The 24,473-nt window shown below is 41.0% G+C and overlaps 2 protein-coding genes across 2 annotated transcripts; both read left to right on the forward strand.

Annotated features, from left to right (window-relative positions):
* Positions 1–1,974: 1,974 nt before the first annotated feature.
* LOC134473681 (uncharacterized) lies at positions 1,975–6,355 on the forward strand. Its single transcript, XM_063238832.1, has 2 exons — positions 1,975–2,315; positions 6,302–6,355. Exon 1 carries the CDS (start codon positions 2,020–2,022, stop codon positions 2,176–2,178), a length of 159 nt encoding a protein of 52 aa, XP_063094902.1. The 5' UTR covers positions 1,975–2,019; the 3' UTR covers positions 2,179–2,315; positions 6,302–6,355.
* On the forward strand, positions 2,128–23,189 carry Ifrd1 (interferon related developmental regulator 1). Its single transcript, XM_003469866.5, has 12 exons — positions 2,128–2,315; positions 6,302–6,406; positions 6,692–6,776; positions 7,724–7,848; positions 9,208–9,365; positions 10,742–10,792; positions 10,874–11,052; positions 11,141–11,249; positions 17,107–17,241; positions 19,821–19,949; positions 20,267–20,362; positions 22,326–23,189. The coding sequence occupies exons 1-12, from the start codon at positions 2,222–2,224 to the stop codon at positions 22,413–22,415; spliced, it is 1,356 nt and encodes a 451-aa protein (XP_003469914.1). The 5' UTR covers positions 2,128–2,221; the 3' UTR covers positions 22,416–23,189.
* Positions 23,190–24,473: the final 1,284 nt, after the last annotated feature.

A 24,473-nucleotide genomic window follows, 5' to 3' on the forward strand; every position in this document is an offset into this window, starting at 1 on the left:
AAATATAACTACATACATGACGAGGTAGGCTCTGCATAGTCCTGCCCAAGAACAGTCTGTGAGAGAACATGTAAAGTTGCAGAAATAAACTATCTTCCCTAAATTCAGGCAAAGGACAAATGTGAAGGATTAGAAGCCAGACAGCAGACTTAGGTGATGGGACTTAGAAAGTAGCAAAATGATTGTCTTACGGATGTCATATGCTGATTCTGCATGGCTGAGAACCTGGGGTTATAAAAGATAACCTTCAACTCTATGCTCCTCCAAAACCTCTGCCAACACTGCTGAATTTCAGATGGTCTTGTATCAGATACAAAGCAATCAGTGGGAGCCCTGTCTGCCCACCTGCGTCCCCTCCTGTCACATGTGGCTCTGTGCTGTTTATTTGCTGCTTCCGGATTAAACAAAATAAAAGCAATAGAGAAACGTGATCCTCTGAATGGTAGGCCTGTGGGGTGTTTAAGTGTTATCTTATGAAAAACATTGGAAGAGTTGGGAGAAAGGACGGACTCTGGAAGCTTCAAGAAGGTGCAGCATTTGAGGTAGGTCTGGAAAGATGGCTAAGATTTTTTAGGGTGAAAATGGAGGGACAGGCATTGCAAGAATATAAAGCCGTGCTCCGTGAAAGGGGAGTGGGAGCGCAAGAGCTGTGTACTGGAAATGAAGAGCAGCCCCACTTAGCTGAAGAATGACACCTAATGGGGAAACGTAGGAGGGCAGAAAGGGATCAAGGTCAACCCTATGGGGTTGCCATTAAATGTATATCAGCACCCGGGAACCACAGCATTTAATCAACATTAAAGCAGAAGATAATAAAAAGAGGATACAAGAGTGAACATCGCAGTGTCACTGGGCAGGAAACACGGGCAGAAAGACGGAGGCCATGTGTGACTGTGACCAGGCCCTGAATTTCAGCTCTGGGGGGACACTCAGGAAAGAGGAACCTTGTGTGAGCTTGAATGTTGGAATGTGAATGCAAGGGAGGACGACACTAGTACGGGGAGCCTGAGGAAGAGGGAAGCACTGTACTTGTTTACAGATGTTAGGTCAAGGTCTGAGTGTGACAGTCAGGTGGAAATGGGAAAATAAGAGAATGGAGCTTAGCTGAGAGGTGGGGTAGAGACTGAGTCAGCTAGTCTGAGTTGAGTCAGTGAGCTTGGTCTGTCATAAGCATAGAATGTGGACCTAATTACAGGTCCAAAGTACAGGACAAATGCAACAAGACAAGCGATTCAGAAGCACCCAGAGAAACCAAACCAAACCTGCTGCAATTACTGTTATTTATGATTCATGTTTGTTCAGCCAGCTGACAAGTTCTCAGAAATTCTAATTCCAGGTAGGGTTGTCAAGGACGCGCGTCCTTGGGTAGAAATCTATGCCACTGAATTCCAGATGTGCTGGGTGTTCCCTGGCCTGGAGTAGGAGCGTGACACAACTCAAGGAAATGAAAGCATACTTTTTTGGAGGGACTGTGGGCAACATAGCCCCGAACCACGTTAGGATGGTAGGTACTGGACGATCGCTACACTGATTCCACAACGGCAACCATGGGAAAGTTCCCAAGGAGGGGAAGGTTGTGTTCCGGGCAGAGGCAGGGGAAAGGGCATAGCGGAAAGCCTCGGGGGACTACGCAGCCTGGGCTGGAGGCCGGCTCAAGTCCTCGCCCCAGGTGGGCGCGGCGCCGGGTAGGGGTGGGGTCACGATTTGGAGGCTAGCAGGCAGAAAGGCTGTTGGGGGAACCGGGAGGGGTTGGGCAGATCCACCCCCGGGCCTACTACATTTCCCAAGGTCTAGTGCGCCCTCGAAGACTGCGGCCCGGGCGTGGAGTATAGATTTGCGGCATGGGATTGGGAGTCAGAGTCCAGGTGCCGCCCTGGAGGACGCCAGTGGGGAGATCTTCAGCGATTGGCTACCGAACATTCTATCCCCGCCCTCATTGGTGACATCACGAGACAGTCTGACTACTTAAGGCGTCGCGGTCTGCCCCGCCCCGCCTTAGCTCCCGCGCTAGAGAGAAACATGTATCGTTTCCGATCACAGCTTTTCACGGGGATTTCTGCTGCCGCCGCTGCCCACTCGTACCCCCGCCGCTTCTCGCCTCTGTTGTTAGCCGAAGACTCGCCTCTCAGCCGCCCGCTGCACAGACGCACGAGTAGAAAGTGCAGCTCTATTGGCTGATCTTCACTGAGCTCCCAGTTTAGGCGGCACCGGGCGTCCCACGATGCCGAAGAATAAGAAGCGGAACGCGCCCCACCGCGGTGGCAGTAGTGGCAGCGGTGGCTCAGGGGCAGCCGCGGCGACGGCGGCGACGGCAGGTAAGGGCATCCCCGCCGCCGGCGCTGAGTTGCCGGCCGGGCTCCCGCTGGGGCGCGACGGGAGCTGTAGTTCGCTTCCTTTCTGACGCTTGGGCTACTGGGCCGCGTGGCGCGCCTGCGGACTACAATTCCCAGTTTGCCCGGCGCCCGTCCTCGCGCGAGTCTGGCATGTGGGTCTGGCTTGCGGGCTGGGCTAGGGCGCCTGCAGCCTGGCGGGACGAGTGGGTGGGGGCTTGGGAGTGTCCAGATCGGGGGTGGGGGTGGGGGCAGGGAGCCGGGCGGGAAAGGAGCTGTCTCCAGAGGCTGCCGCCAGCTGTCCTAAGCTCTTTCCATGACGCAGGGTGGGGCCGAGCTCAGATGGTGTCCTGGCTGTCACCCGTCGCCTGTGACCCCCGGCTCCATGATGGAGTTCGTGGAGTGTCAAGACGTCCGGCCGGTTCCGGCTGGCTCTGGCGTCACGCGGCCCGGGCTTTGCACCAGAGAAGCGCGAGTGACTTCTGTCCCGCCGCCCGGCTTGCGCGTCGCGCATGTCCATGGGGTTCTGTCTCCGGGCGGGGGAGTCGCAGGCAGGGGCCAGCGCCCCGCCCTGTGCTCATTCCTACCCCCACCTGGCACCTGGGGAAGCTGCGAGCCCCCAGCCCTACCGCCCCCTTCTCCTGGAGACCTGCCGCCGGCGCGGAAAGCGCCCTGTCCTTTGTGCTCCCTGCTGGCCAGGCAGGCGTGGTGAGGAGCCCAGCTTGCAGTTGGCTGAAAGTTTAGGGGGTTTGTATCTGCCCAGCAAAGTAGGAAAAAGCTTTTCTTGCATGGGTAGGTACTCAGTTCAAGATAGATTTGTACTTAGTAACCATAAAGTTAAGAAAATGCTGCGAGCAGAAAGTCTCGGCTGTGAGACAACACACTAAATCCACGTCCAGTAGTACTAAACTGGGTACAGTTATCTCATTTAGTGTGGAGTTGAGTGTTGGACATCCACAGACATAATCACATCAGGTTAGTGTTAGAGATTAGGTGTTTGTCCACCAAGCTGCCACTCTAATCCTATGTCCCATTGTTCATTAGAAAAGTAAATATCGAGTTACTGTATCTTGTTAAAAATGATTAGAAAGGAAGCCAGTTGTGGTGGCACACGGCTGTAGGTGCAGCACAGGGGAGCTGAGGCAGGAGGATCACTTTGGTCTACTAAGTGAGTTCAAAGCTAACCTGAACTACAAAGCGAGACCCTGTCTTAAAAAAAAAAAAACAAAAAAAAAAAAAAACAAACAAAACAGATGATTAGAAATGGACTGTAAAAAAGTCTACAGAATTTATGGCATCCCAAAACTTGTGCTCTTGTATTAAACATTTAATAATTTGCAATAGGAGCAGACAATTATAAATGGCATTCTTTTTCTTTAAATGGCTCCTTATTTTGATTGGCCATTTTCCCTGTTCATGAAATTCATTCTTCTCAAGATGTAAAATCTGTAGTTTTTAACATCTGGTTGCTCTGGGTCAGTGGAGGATACATCTTGGCTCTGCTTCAGTTTATCTGTATCAGAAATAGTTGAATGCTAAAGTCTAAACTTTATTTTTGAGTTTACTTTTTGATGATGAAATGGAAATAATGGAGAAGCAGCAAAGTAGTCGTCTTGAAAATGGAAATGTGAAAGTGGCCTCTAAAACACAAATGTTTATTCTTTCCTGAAGCTTCATGGCGAGGCTTCTTTCATGTAGTTCTTACTGTACAGCCTCTGATGGTGGGAAAACTTGACAGGAATTTTGTATCAAAGCCCATTTATGGCCTATCCTCAGCCTTATTAGTGCTGTCTTTTAAAGTATTTTTAATGGAAAAGATACTTTTAAACACCTCATTTTAGCATATACAGTACAAGCACTTAAACAGTTTTAACATGTAGACAAATGAAACAGCATTACATATTTGATTAGTTTACACAACTATACATGCTTTGAATATTTTCGGAAGCTTTCATTATAAGTTATGAACTGTGGTTACCTCTTGCAAATGGACTAAAGGAAAAAGTTATAGGGATGAGATTGGACTATTTTGTGACTTTATCTTGGGCTTATATGAATGTTTTGCTTATTAAATAAAAGTGGAGTAAAAATGATGGGAATATATCACATTAATTTAAAAACCACATACCATATTGATATTTTTTAGTGACATCTAAGAGAAATTTCTTTTCTTTTTTTGATACTGGGGATCAAACTCACGACCTCCCGCTTGCCAGGCAGGTGCTTGTGCTGAGCTAAGTGCCTTGGTCCAAGAAATGGTTTTTAAATGAGATCACTGCTGTATAATCAAATAACCAACTTTATCACTTTGATGAGTTTCCTCCTGTTTAGAGTCAAAGTTTTAAGTTAATACAAATTCTAGGAAGTTAAGAAAATTGCTCATTTATACCAGTGTGCATAGCTGTCATAGCACCTATTGTAATTTGAAGGTAGAAATTTTATGAAAAAAGCTGGATAATAGACCTCTTAGAAAAAAAGAAGTTTAGTGCCACCTCATTAATATTACTTAGAATCAGAATTGTGACCTAGATAGCAGTCCTACAAAGTTTCTGCTTTTGTTTTTTTTAAGCTCTTCTTTCTCTTGAATCTTGGAAAGAAATCACTGAAACTGGAAGCTGAGTAACAGCTGCATAGGAATAGTGTTAGTAATAGGCTGTATGAAAGAAATGTAAATTGACTTGTGAATAAATGTAATATTAATCATATGATGCTCAATTTGCCATGACTTCTGGTTATGAAAACAGACTCAGAAAAGATATGATGTCATGGATCTTTGTTTATTTCTACCCTAAGCATTGTGATTAAGACATTTTAGGATCTTGGCCTGGTTGCATATTCTTTAGGTTTTACCTCTTTTGCTGCTTTGGCAGGAAACAAGCAAGTTTGAAGGCCACTTGCTTGCTATGTTAATTTTAAAAAATTTGCTAAATTCTGCTTTAAAAAAGACTCCTCTATTTTAAAGAGAAATAACCCAACTGTAAGTGGCTTAAACTTGGAGAAATCTAAGCAGTCAGGTAGTAAATATGACTTCTGAACATGGAGACCTAGTGACTGTTGGGGAAATCTTTTACTTTACTGACACAGAATTTGGGTTCAGGGGTGGATCAGTTGATTGAAGGTCACTTTGGGGACAGAATTTGGGACGTATTTGAACTCAGGGTAACTTGACTGAATAGTGTTTTTACTAATACAAAATGGTTAGTTGTGAGTTTATTCTTTAATGAAGTTGAGATTCCTAGTTTCAAAAGAGTTTTTTTTTAATAGTATAACAGCATTGATACTTTCAAACACTTAGATATGCTGGAATTTTTCTTTTAGAGGTCATTTATTTAGGCTTTTATATCCTCAGATAACCGACATACTAATTTTAAGTCTTTTTTCTTTCTTCCTCTTTATGGGGGGCAGGCTGGGAATTGAACCCATGACTTCATGCTTGCCAGGCAGGCTTTAAGCCTTTGAGCTAAGTTCCAAAGTCTTTTTTCTTAATTAAAGTTTTATCTTTAACACTACCCTTCCTTAACATAGACATGTGTCTGTCTTTAGTTCTCTGTGACGCAGGACAGAAAACACAGGTGCTGGTTAATATTTACTAAGCTCAGTCATTACCTTAAGAAGACGTGTACATGTGTCTTGCCATGATCTATGACAGTACTCTATTTCTCGATGTATTTCATTGAGCTTTATGATTTAAAATTACAATGTGGAAGTAATTTTTTTATCCTCTCAGGTTTTATAACATCAATCTCATATAGTTAATGTACTTCTAAAGTTGTTTTTTGTTGTAATTAGTACTCTGAAACATAGATTAGATTTAGGTGAATTGACCTACTTTAGGAATATTTAAGCATATACTTGTGGGATATCATCACCTTTTTAAAAAGCAAATTTGAGTTAAGCTTGAAAATTCTCAAGTGAAATATTTGTATAGATAGCAACAAAATTGTCTGCCTCTTTCCCATTTAACCTACTAGGTGGCCAGCATCGAAATATTCAACCTTTTAGTGATGAAGATGCGTCGATTGAAACCATGAGCCACTGCAGTGGTTACAGCGATCCTTCCAGTTTTGCTGAAGATGGTATGTTTTAAATTGGAATTTGAAGCTTTACATAAAAAATGTTTTGGGTGGGGGAAGTCATATCTAAGGCAGCAGTGTTGAACCCTTTATAGACTAAGTGCCCAAACTGCCCCCCAGATCCCACTTATTTATTGCAAAGTGACAACACTGCAGTTCAACCTGAATACCTGATGCTGGGCTGCTGGGGTGACTTTGCTGAGTGCTGACAGAGAAACCCCTGCAGGCCCACTGTGCCATAGGTTTGGTCTCTGCCTTTCTGCCTTACTTTGCAGTATTTGTTTGTAGGACCCGAGGTCCTTGATGAGGAAGGAACCCAAGAAGACCTAGAGTACAAATTGAAGGGATTAATTGACCTAACCTTGGACAAGAGGTAGGAAATACTTTTACAACCTCTCCATTCTGATTGGTTGTGGTGGGACACACTGATAATTTCTGATAACTCTGGGAGGCTGAGGCAGGAGGATCACATGTTCAAGCCCCACCTGGGCAACTTACTGAGACCATGTCTCATAATGAAAAATGAAGAAGAGATCTAAGGATGCAGTGAAGTGAGAAAGCCCTGGGTTCAACCCCCAGTCCCACAAGAAAGAAAACCCCTTCATTCTACAAGCTACCTGACTTGTATCATTTGTGTAATTCTCTAATAATGCTTGTTAATGATGCTAGAATCTGTAATTTGCTGCTTGATTTGTTTACTTTGGATGATTTGTTTCTTGTTCCTTTGGCCTCTTAATGTGGTTAGTAAAACAGGAGCGGTAGTTAGATTTCTGAACTGGTCATTATTTTAGCATAATAGCATGTATAGAACTATACTTGATTGTAATTGGAATAGTTGTGCTGAGTTAAAAGTTAATCATCATTTGGAAATGACAGCTGAACTTTGAACTGCTTGAACACTTAATTTTGTTATGGACATGAAAAATGCTTTTTCTTCATAGTAGCTCTAGAATCGAATCAAATAAATAGAATGCTTTTAGAAGCCTAGAAGATGCAAACATGAATTCTAGACTTTTGTAATGCTAAAAATGTGAATTTACTTACATACATAGTACATCTTGTGCATTGAAACTATACATCCCCATGTCATCACTGAGTCATGGCAGTGCAGCTACTAAAGAGAAAAATAGTATGATCTAAAGGAGTTTAAAAGGCTTCTGTGTTAGGTAAATCATGGATGAAAATTATATTATTGAAAAATACTTAGACCTTGATGACAGTTGGATTAGAAGTTGTATAGATAGAAGTAAGCTGTTTGAAGTCTCCCTGGCTGATAGCATACTCCACCTAAATCTTGCTCTTACATTTTATCTTACACAGCGCAAAAACAAGGCAGGCAGCTCTGGAAGGCATTAAAAACACACTGGCTTCAAAAATGCTCTATGAATTTATTCTGGAAAGAAGAATGACATTAACCGATAGCGTTGAACGCTGTCTGAAAAAAGGTAACAACATTTTTGAGTCACTGGTATAGAGCTAATAGTAACTTTGCTGTCTTCTTTGTAATAATGTTTGTTTATGATGCTAGAATACTAGCTTACTCTTAGGACAGGGACAGGGTATATATACATGATGCTCAGTGAAACTCAGAATGAGGTTTTTAGAAACTGTTTTATATAGTAACGTTGAAATTTGGAAGGGTTGAGGTTGGATTGCCATTCCTTTTTGTATCAGAAGTGAACGTCATCCTTGTTATACAAGAAAGGTTTGAAAGTGTCAGTTGTCAACAACGTAGGCATAATTTCAAAAGCCACCCTATTTCTTTTCTAAACTTGAATTATGTAGTTCCTTTTCGTTTGATGTACTTAAAACATCTGTTGTATGTGTAAATGACATCGTTTTCAGGATTACCCTTGAAATATTTGAATTCTAAAACTTTGTGGGAGAAATCCTGGAATTCATGTCGTTATGACGACACAACTTTGAAGAATGAAGGGACCTAAAGATGAAGTCTAGGGTTACCAGACTTGAGTTGTAGGAACTAGCACAGTTAGTACAGTCATTTGCATCTACCTACACATTTACCTATTTTGCCAGGTAAGGACATTAGAAGCAGAATTGCTGTCTGTCATTATCACTTTATTAACAAAATTTAACTGCAAAAAATAGGGAGCTTAGTTTTCCTCAGATTGCGAGACCTTTGCCATGTCTCTATTTTCTCATCTTGCCTCAGCGTGAAAGCTGTCATGAATGAAAGCCTTGCTGGTGAGGTCCACCCCCACATTTCACAGAATGAGGAGAGGTGCAGGGAGAGTGAGTTGGCTGCGCGCTTATGTAATGTGGTACAGTTGATACAGAGCCAGCTTTTTGGAGGTAGCACAATGGCTTTTTAAAAGGTATTTCAGATCAAAACTCTCCCATCTAGCTGGGCTACATGACTTTAAAAGACTCCATTTCAATCTGTTTATTCATGCATTTTTAATTTATAAGATAATTTAGGTTTAGTATTTGCCCAAACTCCTTAGTGCATACAGTTGTCAAAACAACTAATTTACCTTTATGTGGATACATTTTCTGTGGTCTTAAAGAATCTGCTGTTTAATGCTTTATTTTGTTAAAGTTTCGGAAGAAAACCCAGAAAATTACTCTATGGGCTGTGCACATCTGAAATGCTTAGGAGACTAATTCAGGGGCTACTTGAACACCCATAGTGAGTACCATAGAGCAGAAAGCAACATGAGACACGTTTGTTGAGCCAGTGCAAAGCTCCCTGTTTTGAGGAGGATAATTAACCTCCGTTTTATGGAAGAGGAAGTCTGAGCTGACAGTAACTCGCCACGGTGGCGCCTTGGCCTCTTTCCTAGGGAAGAACGAGGAGCAGCGCGCAGCCGCAGTGTTGGCCTCCGTTCTCTGCATTCAGCTGGGCCCTGGCATTGAAAGCGAAGAGATTTTAAAAACTCTCGGGCCGGTCCTAAAGAAAATAATCTGTGATGGAACAGCTAGCATCCAGGCCAGGCAAACGGTAAGTATAGGACTTCTAAGTTTGTTACATCTGTCTAAGCAAGACATACTCAGTCATAGATAGGTTTTTGTTAATAGTTTATTCATATTTGTCTTAGTTTAGATGTAATATGACAGGCTTCTTAAATTTTCTTACTCCAACGAGTAAATTTTCTTGCTCCCAACTCCTATATGGAGTAAGTTTGTGTGTCTTTGAAATTGAAGGTCATGTAATTCAGGATGATTGCAGAATAATTTTGATTTGGAAGTTAAAGAAATGGTCTGAAAAAAATGACGGGTCTAGACATTTAAAGTTAATTGATAGCTGTTTTTTTTTAAAAATCCTTACATAAAATGCAATTGTTTTCTTTTTCTTGGCTACTGTGTCCTACATAAGTCCTTATAAAAAAGCTAAGTTATTTGGGTTGTCCTATGCATCTCTAAAACTGTGGACTCTGATATACTTCTCTTTAGAGATTTCAGAAAGCACTTATTTATTCTTTAATTGATACTTTGTAGTTTGGTAGTTAAATAACTACCAAAGTTTTATGAGCTTCCTGCTTCTGTGTGCTTATTTCTTGGAAGCTGTTTGGAGTCTTCATAAAACTCAACAAATGTAACAGTTTCCTTTTCTGTTTATTTAGTTACTTTTTTTTTTTTTTGCAGACTGGGATCAGACCCTGGTCCTTTGCCCTGATCTGTTTCCCCAGCCCCACCCCTTTTCTTTTAAGAGAGACCTACAAGGTTGCCAAGTTTTCTGAGCTGCTCTAAAACTTGCAAATGCTGCTGCCTCAGCCTTCCATATGCTGGAATTACAACTGTAAAACACCACCAATCCCAGAGGTGTTTTGAAACCTTGAAAACGGTGGCCATCTTAATGTAGTTTAATGTTTTTAATAGGGAGTGCGGGCTGCTTTATTGTAAATGTTGATGCTTATATCTCCATTTTTGAATTAGGATTGAAGTTTCAAATGATCGAGGCATTGGTGCTGCATATAGGAAGTCAACAGTGAGGTGACATTCAAAATGCTTTATTAAAGGGAGAGTAAGAAAAATAATAAATAATAGACTATGGAGCTGGAGTGCATTTAGAAATTATAACATTCATTTGCACGTACTATCCCCTCCTATTTTATGAACTAATAAAAAGAAGACTCAAGAAGAAGAGTCATTTTCCTAAAACATTATTGTGAGTTAGGTGGTAGAATTTGGGCTGAAATCCCACTTCTCTTAACTCTTGATCCAATATTTTTTTCTCCTTTCTGTATAGTGTAATTGGAAACTAATATAATCAAGTAGTGAAGCAAATTTTCTCTTTGAATTACAAGAACAGATGTAGACTTTTAAAAAAAAATTACCAACATTAATATCGTTTATTTTATAATTTTTTTTTTTTAGTGTGCGACTTGCTTTGGTGTTTGCTCTTTTATTGCCACAGATGACATTACTGTAAGTAGAAACCTTTGGTCCAGTTATGTGCCGTGATTTCTAATTTAAGGGGGTTGTCTTACTGCATTTTCTTTCTGGCAGGAGCTGTATTCAACTCTGGACTGTTTGGAAAGTATCTTTACCAAGTCCTATCTCAAAGACAAAGACACCAATGGTATTTGCAGTACCGCTTGCACGGTGCTGCACATCAGCGCGCTTCTCTCGTGGACGTTATTGCTGACCATATGCCCAATCAGTGAAGTGAAGAAAAGGCTGGAGATGTATGCGTTCTTTTAGTTTCATATTTAGAAGCGCATTTGGTTGGCATAACTGGTCACATTCACACAGTAACGACTAACTGTTTTCTAGGCATTTCCATAAGCTTCCAAGCCTGCTTTCTTGTGATGATGTAAACATGAGAATAGCTGCTGGTGAATCTTTGGCACTTCTGTTTGAACTGGCCAGAGAGATGGAGAATGTAAGTATCTGATGGGCAGAGGAAAACGCTTGTGCCTCAAAGGTCATTATTCCATTGTATGACCACAGTTAAGAATTGGAGAGTAGGTTTGGAGGATGGCCAGTGATGAACCTGGTGACAGACTGACTGTCCTGCTTCTTGGCACTGAAGCATACACTGCTGAGAGGGCATACACTGATAGGAATTGGTAGAACAGAATCTGAGCATAGTTCCACTGAACTTTGACTGTCTTTGGAACTGAAGTTGTGCATGGTATAATCCGTTCAGAACTGCTTAGGTTTCTTGGATACCCATCACATTAAGGCAGTTCAGGCATGTGATGTTTTGTAATGAAAACCAGACAAATGGATGGAATACTGGGTTAGCGTAGGTTTGGGGTGAGCTGGGTTGAATCCTCCTTGCAGACTGCCCTTTCGAGTTGTACATGTGCTTTGCAGTCCACTGTCCACTCACAGATGTTAGTTACCGTGGCTTGGTTCTTGGCTGTGTTTGAGTTCGGCTTGGTTCTTGGCTGTGTTTGAGTTCGGCTTGGTTCTTGGCTGTGTTTGAGTTCGTGCTAGTTGTAGCCAGTTTCCTCGGTACTGTTTCAGTTTTAGCACTGAAAGTATTGTGTTCAGGAAATCCTTTGTCTAAGACATTGACTGTATCATTGTTTACCTGTCAAGAGGACAAGTAGAGGGATCCAGTAAAAACCCAAATACATGGGCAATAGGCAAGTAAGAGCTATTTGTTTTACCCTGAGTTACTTACTAAGGTACTTTTTAATCTAAGAAGAAAGTATTTACAGGATGGAACGTTTTCTGCAAATGAAGCTAAGGAATTGAATATTTTGGAGTAGAATTAATAGTGTTCTGGGTTACCTGCGGTGTTTAATCATTTACTTTCTATTCTAGATATGTATCTTAAAATGTTTAGGCTCTAAATTTGTATGTGTGAAGTATCTGCATAAGCTCCCTGCTGTCCTTTTGGAAGGGTCACAGGAGCAGAAAGTAAGTTAATGTAGTAGCCAATGATTTTCCTTACGTGAAAATTGAAATCAAATTTAGTAATTAATTATTCTGAGTTAGTTAATAGTTTATGACTCCTTAACCAAAAGGCCCAGAAACCAGGTGTCCCAGTTTTTAATCTTACATTTCTCTAATATCTAGAAACTAAATTTTTTTTTTCTTACAAATTTCATTCTAAAAGTAATAATGCAGTTTGAATTACACCTCAAATTTGTTTAAATGTATGTAACCTTAGCACATTAACTGCATATCTTTGTTTTCTGACTTAATAAATTGTAAAGGAGAATCAGGAGAACTCATCCAAACATGTTTAATATGACTCAGTCCTTGTCCGTGGACAGAAATGAACTGCTTTACAAATAGTACCTCTTCTGCTCTTTTTATTTAAGTAAACTTTTTGCTTGTGAGTAGTTGGGGTAGTTACAGAGTGTGGGCAGTTACGGCTGTTCAAACTTAATTGGACCAGGGCGGTCTGGAGCGGAGCCCTGCGGTAGAATGCTTGCCTAATATGCAACCGGCCCTGGGCTGATCCCCAGCTCCACAAAAAGGGACCAACATTTTAAACCAGGAGGCTGATGAAATGCGCAGGATGTGGAGTTCTTGTAGCAAATGAGTAGTGTTGTGTTTACTCAGAGCCTTTTGCTGACCTGATTTTGAGATGTTAGTAACTTGTACCTCTGGCACTGTGAAGAACTCTGCCTAGGAGACTTAGAAAAAGGTTCTGAAGAGCAGATTTTGGTGGGTTTCTTTCTAAGCGTGAAATGGGTGAAGTTAGGTGGTGTGGCTCGCTTTTGAGAGTGTCCTAGCTTCCAGTGTGCGTGCTGGGAAGTGAGGTTGGAGCCCTGCGGTTTAGGTTCTTAGGTCTCTGGTACCTCTACCAGTGGGATGATGTTCAGCAACTTCCCTGTGCCCCACTCCTTGGTTTTAAAGTGGAGAAAACAACAGCTCCGCAGACGGTCGTTGAGAACACAAGGGTGCAGCGAAGCCATTACTGTCATGCTGGGCGGAAGTGAGTTGCCTTCGTCTCCCAGCAGGAGTCCACTAGTGGCCTTAAGAGCAACTCTAGGGAAACTCAAGAGAGGCTACAAGGTGGGTACAATTATAGGTCACGAGGTGGGTGATGTGCTGCTGTTGCAAGACTAACTCAGAAAAGTATACAGAAGGGAAGGATTCCCCAGTTCTCCAGTCTCGTCCCCCATCGGCCTGATGGGAAATCCCGTGATGTGGAAAGAGAAAAACTCAGATTCACAACATACTCCGTACTAAGCCTGCTGCCCCACAGATACAATACCTCAGAAGGAGCAACGCCAGCATTTTCTTCTTACTTCTGTTTATAGGATAGCTGACCCTGTGTAAAAATACCTCCGTCCCTTAACAAAGGTATTCTACCATGATAACAAGAATTGGAAAAACGAGTCTGTGCTTGTAGATTCAGATAAAACCATTTAGAGATGTGTGGTACTTTGCAGTGAATTGGGGAGGGATCAAATTCTATTCTGATGCTAGACTTCCATAAGATTTATGTTGCTTTTTTTCTTTTCAGTGCTGGGGTTCAAACACAGGGCCTCACAAATGTTAGACATTGTTCCTCCACTGAGCTGCAATCCTGGGCCATGATTTTTGTATTCATAACCGTTAGCTATTCAAGAGCAGCTTATATCATTGTGTTTAGTTAGTGCTGCAGTGAGTTCTATATAGAAATACTAGTTTGGGGAGCGACTTGGTTGATTTTAAGAATTTTACCTGCAAACTCTGCTAAAAGTTGTTTTTGAGATAGGGTCTCTCCATGCTGCCCAAGCTGGCCCTGAACTCGAGGTCCTGCATGCTCAGCCTCCTGAGTAGCTGCAGTGCTCTACCAAGCCCTTTCAGAAGTTTTCTGTGGTTTCATTTCATCGTAACTTCGCTGAACTTTGGAAAACATTAATTTAGTGTAGTCATTATTTTGGTATGAAATTACTGTCGTTAGTGGGCCAGTTTGTCAAGTTTATATTATGTTAATTTGAGAAGTTATCAGAACAGTAAGAGCTGTCATTCATTAATGGATGCCATGCATTAATGGGTATACTATTTTATATATTTCACTTATATCTTTATAAAAAAAAAACCTGTGAGATGCCCCTGGTATTGTTTTCATTTTTTAAAAGATGAACCTGAGGCACAAATTGCTATTGTAATTACACCCAAACTTGTACATACCTAAGTGGTTGGATGCTTGTGATACAAACTTAGATGTTTTCATTGCAAACATCCATGTTTTATATGACGTTAAACTTCTAGGTGTAAGTTGCTAGGTTTTTTTTAAAGTTCTATATAAAATCCTCTAAATCTGGAATATTGACACAACAGCTCATGTTTTGGGGCAGTTTATTATTTAATACCTCAAACATTACACAGGAAGGTGGATATTCTCTTTTTAAGATGATAAAACATTCCCATTAATTGAAATTCTAATCCAGGACTTTGATCCTCTTGTATAAGAATGACTATGCTATTTTCTTTTCATTATGCTTTGTTCCAGAGCATAGTTTTACTGTATAATTATCCTGAACTATTGAGTGCTATTTTTGTTGTGTTACATTTTCTGTTTTTCTTTTTTTTAAAATAATATATGCCCAGGTGGCTTATGCAGTCTTTTCCCTAAAATGGTAGACATTTCTTTTTCCAAGTTTTAGTACTTTATTGCTGTAAACTGGATTGAGTGTTTTCCATGGCTAAGATCGTACTGGAATCTCTCAGCCTTAGCACTCTGATATTTTGGGTTGGAGAAGTTTTTGCGGTCAAGCTGCCGAGGGCTGTCTTGCATTGAAGGATTCAGCAGCATCCTGGTGTCTCTACCCCCTGGATGTGAGTAGCACCCCTTTCCCCTGTTAACACCACCGAAAATGTCTCCAAGTGTCCCCTGGGAGGTACGATCTTCCCCTGTTAAAACTCTGGCAGTGGTTCACAGTTCTTAAAACCAGTTAAGATAACATTAGAATTCTGGTTTATTTATCTTTATGATAGATTTTTAAGTAACTGTTTTTCTAGCTCAGACATAGGTTAAATTTGACACATTTGAGGAAAACGTTTGTTGGAATAGTAGACAAAGTCTTTATATTTTGAAACAAAAGCTGTCCCACTAATTTCAAGCTTACTTTCCACAAGTTTTGAATTTTGAGATTATGTAATTATGTGTACAATTGAAAGAATATGAGGAATAAGAACCACTTATTTTACTAGAGTAAATTAAATGATTATTACATCTGCTGCAAACAAATGTCAAATATAAACAACTAGAACTAGAGATTGCTCACTTTTAGTTTCTTAGAAATATTTGCTCTTCATAGTGAAAAGAAAACCTACAAACTGGGAAACAATTTTAGTGAACTGTCCCTCAGACAAAGGACTTCTGTCTAAAACATAAAGAATTCAAAGATCCAATCCAAAAATGGGCATCTGAGATGAATACACAGTTCTCAGATGAAGAAATACAATGGCAAATAAATACATGAAAAATGTTCATCATCATTACTCATTAGAGAAATGCAAATTAAAACCACACTGAGATTCCATCTCACTCCAGAAAGAATGGCCAGGATCAAGAAATCTACCAACAACAAATGCTGGAGAGGCTATGGGGAAAAAGGAACTCTCCTGTACTGTTGGTGGGAGTGTAGACTGGTGCAACCATTGGGAAGGTCAGTCTGGAGATTTTTCAGAAAGCTGGGATTGGAAATCCCATTTGTTCCAGCTATTCCACTTCTAGGTATATTCCCAGAAGAACTGAAAACATCATACTACAGTGATGTATGTGCACCCATGTTTATAGCAGCACAATTTGTAATAGCCAGATCTTGGAAACAACCTAAGTGTCCATCAGCTGAGGAATGGATAAAAAAAGTTATGGTATTTTTATACAATGGAGTACTACTGAGCTGTAAAGAATGATCACATTGAGATATTTATAAATAAATCAAACTCACATGTATAAATACTGAATAGTTTCCCTAGTGTAAGAAATGGTAAGAATACATAAAAGTATGTGGTAATCATGATTCCCCATTATATTGCTTTGAAGCCTTATGTTTTCATTCATTAATTGGAATGGTTTTATTCTGGGTTGTTTGATTTTATTGTCTGTGATGGTATGAACAGCTATTTTGAAGAAAACAAGACATAATAGCTAGTGATGATTTAATATCATCTTGTTTTGAAGTACCACCAAGCTTTTGTTCTTCTGTCTCCATCGGTTTTATCATATTGTATCTTATTGGATTTTATCATATGTGATGGCATAAAATTTTTTATAGACAAGGAGATAATATAGAAACCATTGTTCATTTTCTGTTAGTTGGTTCTGAATACCCTGTAATACTTTCATTCTCTTGAATGGTTTTACACTGTCTTTTTATGTTTGATACCATAGTATATGAAGGTATACTCAAATATTTCAAGGAAAGAGACACTGTGGTAGCTACTGTTATGTCAGGTTGTCTTGTGAAACACTATGTTGCTTGAATTGTTCTGTTCTGACATGTGTTATGTCCTCTTTTATCTTACTCTTTTTAAAAAAAAAAAGAAAAAAGAAATATTTGCTCTAGTTTAGGTTGCTAAGTAAGTGAATCCTCTTGTGGTTTGGTTTTGTTTTGTTTTTTGGTGGTGATCCCAGGGTGCTGGTGCTTGAACTCAGGTCTTCACTCTGAGCCAGGACCCCAGCACCCTTTAACCTGTCTGGTAGGTCAGCTCTTGCGAAGATGCTCCAGGCTGAGCTTTGCTTTGGATCCTTTTGCCTTAGCACTCTGTTGACTTGAGGTTGTAAAAGGGAGAAGCCAGTAACCAGTAAAACAAACTTGCTTCCTTTTTGTGCCCAGGACTTTTTTTATGAAGACATAGAATCTTTGACCCAGATGCTGAGGGCTTTGGCTACAGATGGAAATAAACACCGGGCCAAAGTGGACAAGAGAAAGCAGCGCTCCGTGTTCAGAGATGTCCTGAGGGCGGTTGAGGTAGGCCTCGTAAATGCTGTAACAGCTGCTTATTTTCTGTAATTGTTTTAGGCTGAACTTGACAGTGGGGTCACTCGGTGGATTGAATTTCTTCACGATCAAGTGGTACTGGGTATTGAACCAGGGCCTTCGTGCAGAGCTACATCCTGGCCCTTTTTAGTTTGTGGAGACACTGTCTTGCTAAGCTGCTCAGGTGGGATCTGAACTTGTAAACCTCCTGTCTCAGCTTCCTGAAGTGCTGGGGTTACAGACATGTGCCATTACACCTGGCTCCAGGCAGATTTTTAACAAGTGAAGAAGGTTTTTCAAAGACCTTTGTGATCTTTCTAGGAAGGATAGGTGCTAAGAAATCAAAACAAAACAAAACAAAAAGCAAATATGTCATCTGCCAAGCCACTCAAGTCATGTGATGAAATGGTTTTATGGTTAGGGTGGCAGAATTCCTAAGGTATGCAAGCCGTTCTCCTGGAATAAATAACTAAACTATTTCCTTTGTTTTTTTTTTTTTTTTTTTTGTGCAAGGGATTGAACTCATGACCTCGCCCTTGCCAGACAGGCACTTAAGCCACTGAGCTAAATCCCCAGCCCCTTTATTTCATTTTTTTAAGATAGGGTCTCACTGAGTTACCCTGACTGGCTCACCCAGACTTGGCATTCCTCCCGCTGCAGCCAGAGTACAGGGGTAAACATGCCCAGCTCCTATAAACCTTTTTCCTGTTGTTTTTGGACAGTGTAGTCTCCAGAGATAAGATGGTGACGTGGCCTAGGTTTCCTGGGTTAGACCTGACTTCAGACTCTGTGTCTTGCTGGGGGGTAGATAGATGGTAAGTGGTCAGCACGACCCCGATGGTCAGCCTCCACCGTCCACCACGCCAGCTGTGCGCCTCTCAGCACTGAGAATCCTGAGGGAGAAAAGGCCAGTCTGGCGCACACAGCTCTGGCCGGCCCTGGCCCTGGAGTTGTCAGGTGCCCTTACCCGGAGGCCGCTCCCCCACCCCCCTGCCATGGCAGTCTGCCTGTCCTCTCGCCCTTGGCCGGGGTGACGGTGCCTCCCCTGCCCTACTGTTTGGCTCCCTCTTCTGCAGCCTCTACTTCCGTGTACTACTCAAGAAGGGCCTCTCTGCCACATGAGGAGTTCTTGTGACAATGACAGGAACCCAGCTGTCTGGGGAGGATCCTGCTTCCTTGGTGGGACTTTTAAGCAAAGTTGCCCAGCTGCCAGAGAGAATTACACATTTTAGGTGTCATAGTGGCTGCCACATAATTTCTGTTGCCCCAGACCTTTCCTCAAAGCTCACAGTCTGTAAGTCCACTGACATTTAGTATACTAGATGCTTCGCCATATGGTTTCCTTGTTTCACTTCCACGGCAACTTTCAGGCAGTAGGATCCTCCTTACTCAGGAAAGGTAGATGCCAGAGTCACTCTAATCCCAGCACTCTGGGAAGTTTAAGCAGGAGGATCACGGTTTCGAGCCCAGCCTGTGCAATTTAGTGGTTCAGCAAGACCCTGTGTCACAAAATAAAAGGTTGAGGATGTAGCTTTAGTGTGAAAGCCCTGGGTTCAATCCCAGTACAAACACAAAAGAGCAGCAGTCATTCAGGAACCGAAACAGTGGGTGGCAGAACTGAAACGTGATCCTCAGGGCTGTGCCTGTCCACAGAGGCCGGCGCCACACGCAGACAGGCGGAGGGAAAGGAAGTGAAGTCCTCAGTGGAGCTGCGCTTAGGTCATTGGTGACCTTTCTAGAGCAGCGTCTGTGGAGCTGGAAAGTGAGGACGTGGACTGGATGTATCCTCAGCTCTGTTAAAAAGCTCAGTTGCATCATGAAGGACAGAGAATCTGGCCAGCACATAGTGCTGGATCGTAGGGGGGATTGCTTTGTGCTTTGTTTTAGACAGTTTCACGGGAAGGGGAACCAGTGAACAGGAGCCTTTGAAAATGATGGGTGGGAGATGGGACTCACCTGGGTTAGGGAGTCCAGGGTCTGTCACACTCAGGTGGGGGTGCAGGTGGTGCTGGGAACGGAGTTCTTCCAGGTGTGGCGGCGCTTCGTGAAGTCGAGGTCGAGATTCGGGATTGTTGCTGGACCAGAGTTGAGCTGTTAAACACCAGGCGGGTGGTTGCATTGTGCTTCGCAGACTGCTCTCTCTTCACCCCTAACCCCTGAGGCCTCCTGCTGGCCGGCTCTCTCCTGGGCTCGGGGCTCCCTGTTGGCCCTGCCTCTCTTCCTTCCCTGGGTCCTTACTGTCCAGCCTCTCTCTCGCCTTGCGCAGTTTTGTCTCTCACTGTTCCCTTCCCCATCCCACATCAGTATAAACACCTTTTTCAAGTTTCTTGAGTGCTTCTGAAATTTTAAAATGTCCACAGCAGCATGATTTTGTCTTTCATACTTACCCAAATTCAGATTCTGCAGCCTCACATGTAGGACAAAAATTCTGCATCTTTTCACATCTCAACTGTGGAAGTACTGGGTTAAAATATTCATCTCATTTATCTGTTTATTTAGAAAAAGTGTTCCCGTGAAATCTTGCCAGGCTATTTCATACCTGTGATGATTTTGTCCCTTTCATTGTCTAGGAACGGGATTTTCCAACAGAAACTGTTAAATTTGGTCCCGAACGCATGTATATTGATACCTGGGTCAAAAAACACACTTACGACACCTTTAAAGAGATTCTTGGGTCAGGGATGCAGTACCATTTGCAGGTGAGTGATGTTTCTATACCTTTGCTTAAGGAACTGTCTTAAGTATATTTGCTGTTGAATGTGAAATTGAGTAAATAAAACTTCATTTTGGGTGGTATAAGTTCACTCGAATGTTACCGATACTTTTGATGGAAGCAAATAGCTTCAGTGGCTTTCTGGGATTCAAGTTCACTTTAATACTGCGAAACACTAATAGTCATTCTTACTGGTTCATACTTACTGGTTGTACATAATTTTTGTTAATCAGATTCATTCTATGTAGTGAAAAAAACCTGTGATATTTAGTATGAAGCCTTATTTTTTTTCTCTCACATCAGACAAATGAATTCCTTCGCAATGTGTTTGAACTTGGGCCCCCAGTGATGCTTGATGCTTCAATGCTTAAGACAATGAAGATTTCTCGTTTTGAAAGGGTAGGTTTTTGTTTTTGTTCATAATGGAATTAAATGTTCAGAATGAAAATGGAGGCAAAGCTTGGATTCTGCCTGGTGATGGGAACTTAGCTGTGTCACCCAGAACATGTAATTTCAGTTTCTCACAGTGTGTCACACAGACTAGCTGTACTGAAGGTATAGAAGCTTCATTGCACTAACCCGAGACCATACTATTTCAGTACGGAAATTATTTGTGAGTCTTGTTCCTTTTGTGTGAGATACTGTACTTAGTCACGTTAACACACTGTGAGTTTCAGGTGAACATTTCCAATATCCTTAATTTTTAAATTTTTGTTATTGAGGTAAGAGTTACACAGGGAGACTTTACTTTGAAATGCTAAGTTGCATTTGTTACATTCCTGGTGTTTTACAACCACTGACCTCTGTCCTCTTCCAAAACATTTTCCTCACCTCAAAAGAAAGTCTTTTTATCCAAAAGCAGCACCCTCGTCTGTCCCTCCAGCCACTGGCGAGCACTACTGTGTACTCTTGTCTGTGGTTTTACCAGTTCTGGGTATTTCATGTAAATGAAGTTCCACAACACGTTAGCTTCTGCATTTGTCGTTTTCCACTTAGCACAGAGTTGTCCAGGCTCCTCTGTGCCAGCTCTGTTGGCACGTCTTTCCTTTGTGGTGCTGGGTGACACTACATTGTATGGATAGACCATGATTCGTCTAAATTGATTTGGCCATTGTGACTTTCTACTGTGAACACTGAAACAGATTTTCATATGAAAACTTTCAGTGTTGGAGAGGTACATGGCTGTGCGTAGAATTGCTTGGTCTTTTGGTAATTTTAGATGGAACTTTTTGAGGAGCCACTAAATTTATCTGTAGCTGCTGTACTATTTTGCATCAGTACTAGCAGTACTTAAGGATTCCAGTCTCCAGGCCTCATCAACATTTGTTGCTCTGTTTAAATTTCTAATTATAGCCACCTTACTGGGTGTGATGTGCTTAATTATACTTTCATAGAACTTTTTTTTTTTTTTTTTTTTGGTACCGAAGTTCAAACTCTCAACCTTGTGCTTGCCAGGCAGGCGTTTATGCCGCTGAGCTAAATCCCTGGCTCCTAGAACTTTTTTTTGTTTGTTTTTGAGATAGGGTTTTGCTGTGTAATCTAGGCTGGCCTTGAATTCACAGTGATCCTCCTGCCTCAACCTCCTAAGTGCTGGGATTATAGGCATGTGCTATCACACTTGGGCTTTTATATTTAGTTACTGATGTGGTCACATAATTGAGAAGTACTTAAGACTTTCTGATAAAATTACATATTTTTTCTTTTGGAATAATTCTTCCTGAAATAAAGCATCAGATGAAGACATTTGATGGGTTTTTGCTAAATACTTTGAAGATGCTCTATCATTGTTAATTGTCTCTGGCAGTGAATGAAGGCATGTTGCTGTATACAGAGATTTAAACAGTGATAGGTTTTCTAATTATAAGAGACTGTTAACTGCTGGGTATGATCCCACATGCCTGTAATCCTAGCACTCTGGAGACTAAAGCAGGAGGATTGTGAGTTTAGGGGTCAACCTAGGCTAGGCAGTGAATTCAAAAACGGGCTTGGATTACAAAGTGAACTCTTATCTTAAAAAAAAGTTAATGTAATTGGTATTAAAATGGCTCTTATCACTTTTTATTTTTTTAATTGATGGTTGAGCAGGATTTTTTTTCCACATTAATCATTTGTTTTCAGATTAACTGATCATTTTTGCCTTCCTTGGCATTTACTTACTGTTTATGTATTTGGTTCATAAATTTCTTAATATAGAGTAGCCACTAACTGTGCTGATAATTTTCTGCCTCATTCTTTGTATCTTACAAATATTTAAAATACTGGTAGAGTCATATTAGTTCATTTCTTTCGTGATTTTATCTTTTTATTTTCCAAGAACATCTTGTCTACTGATTCATGTGTATTTTCCTCTTCTTGATTGCAGCATTTATATAACTCTGCGGCTTTCAAAGCACGAACAAAAGCTCGAAGCAAATGTCGGGATAAGAGAGCAGATGTTGGAGAATTCTTCTAGATTTTTAGCACTTGATAACTTTTTTTAAATTTCTTTTCCTATTTTTAATGTATATAAGCCTTAGACAGTTTTTATCTTGAGTCAAGTTATCTCATGTTTGTAGTGGGGGTGGGTTATATATTCCTTCTGACTTAATGTACAGTATTGTAAATGATGAGTTCTGATTATCAAATATTCTCTAAATATAATCAGTAAACATGAATAAGGTAAAATTGTTTGGTCGTGTTCTATTTAAGAAAAGAGCAAAAAGATGGTGTTTCACTTGATTTCATGTTGAAAAGGGTTTGATTTCTTCTGTAGTCGTCATTGTCAAAGTGTTGGCGATTTTAATGGCACACATACAAGATAATAAATTTGGGTTTGGATATAAGTTTTAGAAGCTGGTTCCTCAGGAAAAGCTGCTGTGTTTTAAATTTTAAATGGACTGCGACCATTTCAGTTTTGTCAGTAGAGTGAACAAAGGCATTACACACTGAAGTTTGCAAGCGCTGTCCTGAAGGGCCATTGATGCATTTCAGCTGCTGGGATTGGCAACATGCAGCCTGAGCCGGAAGGGTCGCTCCTCTGATCCTGTCAGCAGTCACGCTCGTGTTATCTGCAGAGTGAGACATTCTTATCACTTGGAAATAAAGATCATTTCACACTGAAAGTGCTTGCTTTCTTTCAGAAAAAACATTTTTATAACTTAGAGGTATAGAGCTCGAAATACTCAAGCCAAGTAGGAATGTTGTATGTTTGAAAACAAATAAAATAAATATAGCAATATAAAATTGGCATCTAGCTACTGACTTTTATTTCTGTTTGGTGGTTTTCTTGACTGTTTGTCTTTTTTTTTTTTTAATGAAAAGTTATAAGCTTTTGGCAGTGTATTAAAATTATTAAGCCCAAGTGTAAGTTATATTGTTTAATGTGTGCAGTTTGGACTCCATAGACTTGTTTTTTGATTTTCTTGCTTGGAGAATGACATGACATGGGAAGCACGTACCAAAAATACCAAAATCGCTTCTGGTATTTTTACTGCACTGGATTTCCTCTTCCCCCTGCAGTTCCTGGAGGGCTGACCAGCCACTGGGTGCAGACCACTGGCCTGTCATGGCACTGAAGTTTTCTGTCCCTTGTTCTAGGACAGTGGGAGATGAGATGAAATCTAGACCTTGAATTTATGTGTTGTCACTTTTTATATCCTAGCTAGGCTCAGTCCATGAAGAGATTGAATAATAGTGGTTTTTCTCCCCCTAGGTTTTCAATAAGAATGGATTTTTACTAAAGTTACAATTTAATAGTATTTGCAGGCTTATAAGGGAAAAGCCTTCCGATCAATCCTTTCCCATTCCAGGAGACATTCAGCAGCCTCTTTTTTCTGACACCCCAGTTTCATGTTTTAAGTAATGTACAGCTATTTCTTTTATTTTGTACTGGGAACTGACCTCAGAGCCTTGTACTTGCCAGGCAGGTAGGTGCTTATGCCACTGAGCTATATCCCCAGCTGTATAGCTGTCTTAGTTTATTGTTTTTATATATTTGTGTCCTGCTGTGACAAGTGAAGATTGTCTATTTCCCCCTTTTGTATTTCATTAGTTCGTGTTAAATCAGCATTATCACTTGCATAATTTAAACCAGACTTAACATTTTTCACTTCTGAGCTAGTTTATTATACTTAACACTTTTATTCTTAGAACATTGTGTTCTGGAGTTAATAATTGTCTTCTTTTAAAAATATGTTCATCATCAGTTCTTCCCACACAGTACTATGTAAATTTGGAGAACTGTTTCAGTGTACACTGGTGCTTCATCTGAGTGTCCGACTCTTCCTGAAGCATCACTTGCTATTATGCTAGGGTGTTTTCCTCTCCAGTTGGCCCCACATTTTCTGGACCCCATGTCTCATTTATCCTATGTCTGCTCGTTAGAGTGCTTCCTTCAGGAGTTTCTTGGGAATGGACCGCACAGCTAGTGTATTGGCTTATGGTTTCGTATTTCTTAAAGATAGCATGCTTGGTATATGCAGGTCTAGGTAGAAAATCAAATTCAGGATTTAGACTATTCACATGTAGAACT

The sequence above is a fragment of the Cavia porcellus genome, unplaced genomic scaffold (genome assembly GCF_034190915.1).
Source record: "Cavia porcellus strain 051 isolate PalLab524CR breed Dunkin Hartley unplaced genomic scaffold, mCavPor4.1 scaffold_2, whole genome shotgun sequence".
In the NCBI taxonomy this organism is placed as follows: domain Eukaryota; kingdom Metazoa; phylum Chordata; class Mammalia; order Rodentia; family Caviidae; genus Cavia; species Cavia porcellus.